Source organism: Ptychodera flava, chromosome 9 (assembly GCF_041260155.1).
Source record: "Ptychodera flava strain L36383 chromosome 9, AS_Pfla_20210202, whole genome shotgun sequence".
Taxonomy (NCBI): domain Eukaryota; kingdom Metazoa; phylum Hemichordata; class Enteropneusta; family Ptychoderidae; genus Ptychodera; species Ptychodera flava.
The window spans coordinates 24,082,757-24,095,032 of NC_091936.1; the positions used below are offsets into that span (position 1 = coordinate 24,082,757).

General features: G+C 40.1%; 1 protein-coding gene across 1 annotated transcript in view; it reads left to right on the forward strand.

Moving 5' to 3' along the window:
- Positions 1–11,432, forward strand: part of LOC139140439 (BMP and activin membrane-bound inhibitor homolog) — a 28,339-nt gene extending 16,907 nt beyond the window's left edge. Inside the window, exon 3 of the mRNA XM_070709726.1 lies at positions 10,087–11,432. Within this exon, the coding sequence (XP_070565827.1) occupies positions 10,087–10,499 (413 nt within the window). The 3' untranslated portion in view covers positions 10,500–11,432. The remainder of the gene's footprint in view (positions 1–10,086) is intronic.
- The last annotated feature ends 844 nt before the right edge of the window (positions 11,433–12,276 follow it).

Here is a 12,276-nt window from a genome sequence, read left to right on the forward strand (position 1 = left end):
ACCGTGCAGCCATTCAGAAATTTGCCAGGTATCAAGTGAAGTGTAACTTTAGCAGTCTTCAGAGCTTAGACATGCGATGTACGTACGTACCATTTATTTGATACATCTTTTTGCCTGCATCAGCTCTAAAGCCCCGTGGAGTTCTCGGCGCCGAGATGAAATGACACGGTATTATACTCCAATTGAAAATTTATTTTTCACGGAGAATATTGCAATAGACGGCCATGTAATCAATCTCGGTGCTGACGCCACTCAGTCGTTCACATTAGATCTCCTGGATTCGTAGCGTTATTTTCCTCTCTGCAGTCTTAATTGAAAATGCTAGAGAGAAGTGAAAATTCGTTAAAAATTTATAACTTAAAAGCATGTTGTCCATTGATTATTTTACAAACAGAAAAATCGGAAGTCATATTTCCTGTTATGTAAGTTTGCGCAGACTGCAGTGAACAACAGTTTTGGATATTTTAGACATGAATATAAGTATATTTTTACATGCAGGTCTTGTTGTCACGACAATATATGTTCTACAGAACATTTTTTAGAATGATCTTATCATAGTTCCTGACCCTTGACGATTTGCAGGTCGAGTTTCAGTCACAAATTTATTGTCGTTTGACACACAAAGGTTTGGCGCCAGAGCATCTGCGCAGACGACATCTTGTTGCAATCGTCATGTTAGAGCAACGACGTGATGCCCGCTGCAAACCTGCGGGAAACATGCAATGCAGTGCGCCAACAGGGCACTTAATTGGCAAATATTATTTTCTCGAAATTGCAACCCCAAATTGTCAGTATATTAATGCGTTCTGTATTCCAGGGAAAGGGATTGGACCTGTCAGATGTAAAAGAATAAAGAACAACAAGGGTAGCTATGATTGTGACCTGCCCGTAAGCGGATTTTTCTTCTTTCTTGTGGATTACGGAAATTCTCACACAAACTGGGTCAACTCTCGCCGCATGAAACTTGCAAGCACCTCAAGGCTTCTTCGAGCTAATTTCGTCGTGACGTCATGCTCCCGTGATATTTAAATTCAAATTATTATTAAATATCATCTTCGTCAAATTGCGCTTAGCTGTGTAATATAGACGATGATACTACAGACAGAAATTCGCCTGTCCTATTAATTTGTATAGCATACACACAAGTATTTAATCACCAAATCATTAATTATACATCTACAGTCCTTTCGATCATTTTCATTTCAAACAAAGCGGCACACACTGTAAACAGTTGTGAGGTTCTACCTGAATCACGGACTTCCTAAGCATACCAGGCCTACTGTAGGAAAACGATATAAGCAGGGGATTGAATGAAAGGGGAGGGCGCTCGCTCATCGTAGGAACCTTTGATTGCGAGGGGAAAACAACGCATCCGCTGTATATATAGCCTTCGATTATGCGGAGTATTCACAAAATGTTCTACTGATGCGAGTGCAAATAAGCTTCGTTGCCAAAATGAAGTAATTTCATCGGAGCCTTTGGTTTAATAGTTAAGGGCTTTGGCATGATTTCTCCCATATTCTTGTAATAAAGCTTATAAATCTTTCTTTCTTGCGGTGGTGAGAGTGTAAGGCAACTGGTAAAATTCATTAAATTTGCCGAGTTATTTTACGCCCAGGATTTCCTGCAGCGATATTACTTCATGGAGACGACACTCTTTGTGCTCAGTCACAAGCCGTGTATTGCTTATTGCCCAGGATATTTATGTACTGTCTCAGAAAGCATTTGATCTTTTTCAAACCTGGATGCAACGTATCGCGCGGGAAAAGTTGCGAAGCGTCGGGGGAGTTTAATCGGTAGCTATTACGCTCGCTGCCCGTGCCCATGATTGGCCGCCCAAACGACAGTTCTTTCATTTGGGCACAAAATTGAGCGCAGACGATAACATTTGACTCGCTTCAGTAGTTCGATCTGTTCTGGTGAAGAATCCAGACGACAGAAATTTGTTTGACGCCAGTACCTGACAGCGCGGGGCAGACTGGCAGATGAGCAGACGAAGGATGTCGATGTCTTTTGGGAATTAAGTCTCGAAATCTTGATACAAGGTTCCTTTGTGTCACTTTTTTCGCGCCCATTCATCTTTTTATTTGCTGTTTCGACGATATGGAAATAGAGAGAGTTTACCATTGTTTATCAGACGAAAACAAAGCGGATGGTGGTTGTGAGATCCCGAAACTTAATAACAACATGTTTTCTTCTTAATTTGTTGATTGATGAGCTTGTGAAGGATATTTTGATCGATTGATCTTCTGTCTGCTGTTGTGAGTGTGCTCAATAAAGGTATCAAGAAAGATAACAAGTGAAACAGGCAAACGTCATTATGGCGACTTAAAACCTTGAAAGTAGTCAGACAGTTGTAGGTGATATATTTATGTCCTCTCGTAGGTCAGAGATTAAAATTGTCTGTCGAAATTGTTCTGTTTTCCCTTCCTGTCGCGTAACCTGGCTTCCTCTTTTCTGAAGACATGATGTCTGTCGCCAAAAATTGCGAATTTGTTTGGCGTGGGCGAAAAGTCGAGTCTGGCGGCAAATGTCAAGCAGAATGCCCCGTTTCAGACTTAACTGTATCCGTTTCCCGTCTCATGGTTGAGTATGAATGTAAAAAAAGCAATGCTAGTGAAAAAAATAGAGTAAATGGGCCGTATGTTGGTAAACGTGATTGTAGAAACACATCTTAGTCAGAGCAAAGAGAATATTTTCGGCCGAAAAAGCAATTATGGTAATTACAGCTCAATTAAAATTGTCGTCCAAACTCGTTAACTCCTTTGAAGATGTCATTGTACCCACCTTTGTTCAGTGGTATTTGTTTTCCTAATTGAGTATACTTGCAAAGCTCTCGTACGAGACCAGAGGTCTCACTAAATCAGTGAGTCGCCGATACCCATTTGTCCAGAGTTGTCATTCTTACTGAAATCCCTCTTATGTACATACCTAGGCTGTCTGGCACTGGAAGGGGACAGAAAAAGCAACATACGGCTATCGTTAACTGTTCTCTTGACCCACCTACACGAAGTTTGCATTTGAAATTTATAGTCTACCTCTGGTGCCAAGGAGAATTTGCCCTCTCGAACGTTGGCGGGCCCTCATGTGACATCGTTGGTTACACATTTAATATGGCGACTCCGGTTTCCAACACTGAATCATCTCAGACCCCATTATTTTCATGTATGTTCCCCTGCCATTGGCTACTAGTACTATAGACATTTACTCGTACGTTCTACGGGGACACTTGTGGCCGGATTTGCTGCTCGTTCGCATTCCAGCTTTTTTGTCTTCTATTGTCGGAATCGAATAACTTCGAAACAGATTCCAAAATATTTATCAAAAGGAGGGGTGTACAACATCGACCTGGTAATCCTTTTATACTCCGATGTTTGTTTTTTCTCTTTTTCTTTGCTCAGGCCATGATTTGTTGTATGCTTGCGGGGGCAGTGCTTGGGACCAACAAAAATAACACCCCTATTTAAAGGTAGTCAGTCGATTAAAATTTCATGTGTTGACAAAGACGGTAATGGCCCTTCTCACTGAAAGCGGCGAGCTCAACTCGCTCCACCAGACACAAGGACATACGCTGAATATTTAAAGAGAATTCTTCTAAACCGACAAACTAGGAAACGGTAGCGTTGTCTTGCCGAGTGTCCACCCACTCGTGATTTGAAAATCATTTGAACAGTCAGTAACGTCGAGTAATCGTGAATACTGATCTTCAAACAGTGACTAAAGTCGTCAACGACGAATATGAGAGTGCTATATTATTTCATGGTTTCGTGCGATACCAAAAGTCCCCGTGCATCAGAATCTCCCAGCATGCTTTGCATTTGTAGGGCATCATCGGCCATCATATTCCGATACAGGTAAATCGAGGCGCATAAATTGATCAAGGTTTCAGATTGTCTAAACAAATTTACATAGCAGTTGTCCTGACTGACTGTTACGTTGTCCCCGTTCAATCAGGACCTCCATTGTTCTACACCAATCAGACAAATGTAGACAATGACAATGTCGGTTAATTTGTAGAGGCGGTGGTCTGCAGACAACATGCAGGGCGCACCCGTAAGGTCGAGTGAAAAAAAAAGTGATCACCTATTGAACCAGTTCAGACGCAAGCATGATTCAAAACCACCCGAAGATGTCTAATTTTTTGGATGTTCTTCATACTCTATAAAATTTAAAACATGGCATGTAAACTGTATTTTGAAACATTTCTCGTCCAGTCAACAATTTCATTCCAGTATTCAATCGGATCAGGGATTAAATGTGTACGTTGGCGAAGTAAAACTTGCTATTAAGGTAGTATGCGCCTCGAAAGTGAAAGACTTAAACGTTTGTCCAAACTTTCCTTAGGGAATCTTCCAACCATTCTCTTTCAAAATCAAGAATAAAAATTGGGGGTCACCGTGTAAAATTTTGGTACAAGAGAAACAAATAACCCAAGATTTACTATAGGCTACTGGAAATTCAAAATGGCCGCCATCCCTATGTTAACTCTATGGAGAAAAATAAAATTTTCGAATTTCGAAAAACTAAGCCGGTGAAGAGTTTTTTTACACTAAGAGCTTAAAATAAACCCCCACAAGTGGTAGATCAGAAAACATTTGAATAAGTTTGAGAGTCCGAATATCTGTCCCCGAGGCGCATTCTACCTTAACTTGCGAATATATAATAATAGAAAATGAACAACAATAAGTGCAACAAATACGTTTCAAATTGGTGATGCAAAAGTTCTCAGCAACTTCCATGATGATTAGCTTCCTGGTAAAAACTTATTTACTGCTCCCCTTCTACTTTCAGCCATAAGGAATGACCCAAATTACGATTTATAACCTGCGACGTTTTCGGAGTAGTTAGTTCCAAACATTGGATGTTATCTTTCCGATTTGAAATTATTCGTCGTCGGCGATATCGCAAAGCTGCATCTACGCCCTCGCTTCCTGATATTTCGCAGAGATGAGAATAATCAAAATGAAATATTGTACGCCGCTGAATCTCTGAGGAGAGCCAGTAATAGCACACGGGACGATTAATTTTCCAAATTAGACTTCTGGTGACCCTTAGCATGTCTTGGCGAACAGAATACGCAAGTTCCACGGCGAATATGCATGGGGAGGGGAAAGAAGTGGCTGGCACATTGGACTGGCACGGGTGATTGATCACGATGTGCACAGGTCAGCGAGCCCGCAGTTGCACTTCGCTGACTTCACCAATGGCGCTCTTTGCCAAACATTGCACGTTCTGTTCAAGTTGTTGCCCATAGTCACAGTGAAGCATGGACAATCTCTGGAAGTTTTCTTTTCCCTCTATCGAAAAAAAAAATTAAACGCGGTAATTTTGTTTGCGAGCCTTCAGTGTGTGTAGCTGTGGACTTTCTTAGGGTCTTCGAGTTCAGTGAAGCTCTTGTTAAAATCGCTTAACAATATGACTACTCAGTGTTCATATACAGATAACATGGATTGAGACTTTTAAAAAGGGGGCAAAAGCTTACACAAAGTGTAAGTCTCTGTCAGACTTTGTTGGTGGTGCGAGGATGACGACAACAACAATAAAAGTTCGCCGAGGGGAAAGCTACGAACGCGAGCTACAATTTAACTCTAAATTTACTGTCGTCATCGCGCGTAATACCAACAGCTAGCGGGCACGTTTCATCTTTTTGATATCCATTAAGCGACTGGTAAAGATGGCTCATAACATAGATAGTCGTTCCGGTGTTAAAATTGAGCGAAAGTGCCTGTGTGGGTCTCAGAAAAATGCATAAACTTTCCTGGAAGAAGAACAAGTGTGAACGATTGAGCACAATCGATGGAAACAAGATTGTTGTGTTTATCTGTAGGCTGTGGCATTTTCTGAATGACTGTGCAGACACCGTGTCTTCGCTTGCATTAAAGCCAAGGTTCCGTATTCTCAATAATTTATACGCACATACACCCTTTGATGGTTTATTTAGAAATCGTCTGTTGTTTCTGCCGTGTTATCAGTGGCAAGCGCAGTGGCTGGCTAGACTCTGCCGTGCTGTGCCAAATTAAATTAGACAGGGAGAAGCGACAGTCAATATTCCGCCCCAGACTGCTGTGTTTGAAAAGCGGACGTTCGGCGTCGACACCGGCAATATTGCGTCGATTTGGAACAGACATCCTGTCATTCTGCAAAGAAAAGATAAAGACTGTACTACTGGCGAGGATGTGCCCCACCCTGTATCTACATGATTCTAACTTTTTTTATCAAATATAAACTTCATTCGAGCTCAGACCAGAAGTTTGCCAAACTATAGTCAACTAGGAACTTTGCATGCACACACACATAATATATATATATATATATATATATATATATATATATATATATATATATATATATATATATATATATATATATATATATATATATAAAGAGATATATAGGTATATATAAAGTTATATATATATATTATATATATATATATATATATATATGTATATATAAAGTTCATACAGATCCATACACCTGAAATTCTAACTTTTTTTATCAAATATAAACTTCATTCGAGCTCAGACCCGAAGTTTGCCAAACTATAGTCAACTAGGAACTTTGCATGCACACACCATAATATATATATATATATATATATATATATATATATATTATATATATATATATATATATATATATATATATATATATATTTATATATCTATCTATCTATCTATCTATCTATCTATATCTATCTATCTATCTCTCTCTCTCTCTCTCTCTCTCTCTCTCTCTCTCTCTCTCTCTATATATATATATATATATATATATATATATATATATATATATATATATATATATATATATATATATATATATATATATATATATATTAATTTAACTTTATACCGTACTCTCTGTGCCCAAGTTTAGAGGTTGCCATAAAGCCATTATGGTGATAACCGGGAGGGCACATTGTATACATTTTGTGTATATATATATATATTATATATATATATATATATATATATATATATATATATATATATATATATATATATATATATATATATATATATATATATATATATATTATATATATATATATATATATATATATATAAAGTTCATACAGATCCATACACCTGAAATTACAATGTAAGGTAGTTCTTGAGCAGCAGTATGAGCCAAAAAAAAAGAAATATAACCTGACTTCTTCTTTGCATTCAGAAGACCGGGTAGACTTATCGGGTCATGTGACTCTGACGGCCTTTTTTGCGCTAGGAGAGCACGTACGCTCATTCTCGATTTTGAGTTTCAATTTTACAAGGATCGTTTAACATTTTGGAATTTCGTATTTAGGTCACACGGAATCGTCTGTCTCCATTAGGCGAATTTAAAAAAAAAATAGGCAGAAATTGAAATGTCTAGGCTTAAGTGGCGTATCGTGCTCTCCGTGCATAGATCCCAACGGTATACATAAGCGTATATGCAGATATGCGTCATAAGAAGAAAGATGCGTATAGTTCAAGTATGGTTGTCGATGCCAGTTGCCGCCACGAAAATTACCCCCAAAATTTCCCGCCAATTTGAGCGCTATCCGAGATTTTGAAATTGCTGTTGACAATAATGTCATCATGTAAACGTGGCCATGGCAACCCTTCATGGTGTCATTTTTTTATGACAGAGAAGTTGAATTCGATATTGAAATTGTAAATGGTCTTACGATCAAAGGTAAACGGCTTTCGAGCTTAAGGTTGATGGAGAAACTGAATAGAATGTGATCGTCTTTTGCACCGCACCTTCTTTGTTTGAGGACTTGGCCGCCGCCAGTAGCATAATTCGAAACCGTTTATTCCATTGCCATGGCAACAGGTAGTCATGTTTCTTGGCCGTGCCTTATACCCGTCCTATCGTATTTCTAATTCCATCAAGTTCTGTAATATCGGATTAGCCTTGCCTAGTTTTGTTCCGTTTTTCTCGATTAAATTAGCCTCTCTCATTTAGAGGCTGCAATTGGATTTTTCTTATATTTCGAGACGCGGACCTCTTTAAAAACTATTTGTTCGAGTGGTAAACACCAGTTTTAGGATTCAGTGTGGGTCCTTCTCTGAGATTAGATCTAATTGCCCCCATTCTCTGAGATTAGATCTAATTGCCCTCACTCAACGATAGCTTATAAAATGAATTCGTAATTTAGCCGATTCCTAAAATTTTACAGCCTGGTTTGGTGTTGTATGCAATCTCGTGAGCGAGCGAGCGTGAGTGTATTTTAACTGATCCGTATTGTATCCTTGGTTGTGAACAACTGCAAAAACAAACAGGTTTTATAAACAGAATGTTCTCTCTGTGTGTCTTGCCAGTATGGTTCCCATTGGGTTGTAGCAGCCTGCTCGAATTAATCCCGACTTGGCTGTGGCAAAGCCTGGGAGAATACATCCATAAGGGCTGCGTGCTCGGTTGGAGGAGCAGCTCACTTTAGCGCCAGACTTAGTGCCGACATGCAAAACGATTCAAGAGCTCTTCATGGGTTGATTGACATCACGCAAGAATAAATCAAAATTCCGCGTAGCTGCGCTGGGGTCGTAGCAACCATGGTATCGGGGGCCGTCGCTTTTATGGGCAGGGAAGTCGAAGGTCGGATACGGAGCAGCTCGCCGCCATTTCATCACAATCGAGGCTCCGCAGAGAAAAACACAATGGCGAGGCCAATCTCTGACAAAACCAATCAGATCGGAGCCGTACAGAATAAAACATAGGGGTAGGGCTGTTTGTTTTGCACTGCTTCAATTCCAAATCCCTGGGCACGAGACTTGGAGACAGTGTTCTGCGTCAATCGTGTGATGTAAATTTGGAGGTGATACACGCATCCCAGCATATGGCCACAATCGGTTGAGCGCCGACTCTAATTATTTGGCAATCGCAGTTGTTTCGCGATTTTATTCGCCAGTTTCTCTCTTGTTCAATTCTTTTTCATTTGGCGTATTAACTCGTTAATGCTTTCGCGGAACGGTTGATAAAATCGCTGACAGCGAATTGCCACCACCATAATCTCGTATGGATGGTCAAATTACACATCTGATCACCAGTTGTGCCTACGTTGGATTTGTCCTGTATTGACCCATTTATTCTCTAGCAAGTTTTTACCATTTATTTTCCAAATGCGCGCGCACATGCACAAATATACCTTCTTTCCTTTAAAAAGAGTTTCCTTGTGTTTTTCTTTCAAGTTTGTTCGCTCGACATCACAGTAATAAACCTAAGAGTTTACACCTTATAAAATTACCACAGCTAAAGTTACTGAGAGACTGGCGTATTTAAAGATTATTCTCCAGCGACCCCCACCCCTCCCCTCCCGACAAGTGACAAACTGCGATAAACGACAAAGCTTACAGAATGCATAAACTTCATAATAAACGTAAGCCTCATAATAGTGTGTTTCGTTTGCGTTCACCTGCAGTCCATGCACATTGACGAAAGTGCCCATCTGTTGTGAAAAGGTGGGGGGGGGGGGGTGTGGGTGACTGGTATTCTCGTGTAAATGGGTAATAGGCGGCCCGACCTGACAATTGTCTTCTAAGTTTGCCACGCGCAGAGATGTTTTTTGAAGGTCGGTGTAGATCGCAGTGACACTATCGTTCGTCCCCCTTCTAGAAAATGTTAAATCGGAGTGTCGTGCTCTATTTTCCAAGGGGCATCTTGGAGCGTGAAAGAAAGCGCATTTTCAAAAAACGAAAAAAATCCAAAACGTAAAAAATTAAAATGTTTCCCCTCAGAAGTGACGATACGGCGTGTGAACGTTGTGAGGACACCTCCAACACCATTGCACTGTTATCTGCAGTATTATGCGTCGAATTACGTCAAAAGTTGATGTATTTTTGAAATCGAAGAACGTGGTTTAGGTTCCGTTGCTATCGCATTTCCATGGTAACCTTTATATCACTTCTTCGAATACTGTTGACAGCTACAGAGAAAGCGAACCGTCAAATGTTCACGTGATAGTGACTATGTTCTTTGTGTTTTGCTGGTGTGCGATTTTGGCATTTACGACCTCGTGTCCCCAAAAAACACAGCCAGGCAGAATAACTTTATTAGACAGTTATTTTTTATTCATCTCTTTTGTTCATTTTGTTTTGTTTACAGGTTTCACCGACTCACAGATGGACACGGCACACGATCTGGTCGTCCAATCGAAAGCGGTGTGGTTCCGTGCAGCTGTCATCGCTGTCCCTATTGCAGGAGGATGTATTCTCATTCTTCTCATCTTGTTGGCTGTGCGCATGCTCAAAAACGAGGAGAGGCGATTCAAGAGACTTCAGGCGAAAAGGAGAGAAACGCTGAACGCGCTCCACAGGGGCTGCTATGACAACAGGAACTTCAAAAATGTACATATAAATAATTTGGAAAACAATTTACAGACTAGCAAGAGGTACAAAGAGACAAAGTCGACTAAAATTAACAACGACGAAGTGAAAAATGTGAACGAGTTTGCGAAAAGCGTTGTGGTGGTACAATGGGACAAACACAATATAAATCAAAATATTGACGTCGTATAGCATCAAGCCACTTTCTAAAAAAGGACTTTTTCTCCGCCATTGTTTCTACAAAAAGTTGCATGTACATAGATTATGCCATATAGATTGATTTTATCTCTTATCTGTAAATTATATATATTTAAATAAGTTAAGCACCCTAAGTGGCTATTTATGAAAAAATGGTTGATTTTAGCTCTCGCTTTTAGATCAGAAACAACAAACAATACGGAAACTAAACTCAAAGAGGGCTTTCTCTGTCTAATGACCGTTGCCTGCATCTAAATATTATTTTCCAAGTTGTCCAGATGCTTATCATTTGGAGGAAGCAAGCTAGATTCGAAGACAAGCTACATAAAAATTGGCATAGCCGACTATTACTGACTGTCGCATCATATTCACTGAGCTGATGCCATGACGCATGACGTCATTACCGGGATCGCGCGGAAACCATGAAACTGCCCAAGACTGGCTGTGTCCCGACGGTGATAATGACGGCGCAGTGATTCCCCAGATAAACCCATGAATGTCACGTGGACCCTCCACCGTTCGGCGAATACTTTTCAAAGTTTGCAAGAAGGAATACCGCCGGTCGTTTCCAGAATTGTGTGTCTGTTGTTGTTTGCCATCAAAAAAGTGCTGGTCCAAGACTGTGCACATTCAGGAATTTTTAAGAGACAGCAATGAACATTTTTTTTCGGAGTACCTTTTTAACCCAACGCACTTTAAACGTGTCTGTGACGAGGGAAGAGGACTTCTAAATATGTCAATGACAAGAGAAGCAAACTTCTGTCGTTAGTTTTTACCGGAACAGAATGATGTATAAAAAAATATTCACAAGCTATATCGATGTGTTTAAAAGCACTCTATTTCTATGGATATGCATTTATTCATTTTCAACTGTACAGTGCGTTTTCTATGTGAACTTTTTTCAAAATATATGAAAATGAAACACAATTACGCAGTCTGTGGAACCGTTTTTGTTCAGTAACACTCTCTCTCTCTCTCTCTCTCTCTCTCTCTCTCTCTCTCTCTCTCTCTCTCTCTCTCTCTCTAAGATTTAATTTGCGCACGGTCCCTAGAACTTTGCTTGTTCTTCAAGACGTTTCTTCCCAATGTTCCATCACCCTAAAGACAATATCCTTTCTGTTGATAACTTTGACTAAACTTTGGCAGCCTCGTTTTAGGCGGAAAGTGCACGTAGGCGAGACTGGCGACGCTGGGCTGCCCATGCCTTCACCGAATGCCTAGGCCTAGAGGGGGCCCACAATAACTAGCTTGGTGCGGTGGTTTTGTTGCCCAATCAACAACCACTGCAGACATCAACTATCAATCAGGTCCTCAGTGAGACACGATAATTATAGGGTCTGTTTTTTCCGAGCGCCCATAAAAACAAAAAGACTTCTGTCGTCTTTTTTAAGTACGTCACGCCATGCATTCTGAACAGGAGCGATTTGTCGCCGCCATCTTGCAAATCTCTGGCAGACAAACGGGTCAAAGGTCACCCGCTGGATAGAATGTTTATCGGTTGATCTCACCCGAAAAGCGTAATTAGGGACTTTTAGTGTGGGTTTTTACATATTTCACAAGAGCCATGTTTGCTGAATGCATGTTCCGGGACAAGAAACATCCTAATTTTGAACAAGCCTCAGGAATTCCCCATCAAACAATTAGCCGTGTATCCCTGCTATACCAACTCACATCTGTATTTCACGAAAGACTGAACCGAGATGGATTTCGCAATTATCAACCACGTGACAATAAATATCAAAATCCATACAAAGGAACCATTTTTACTACT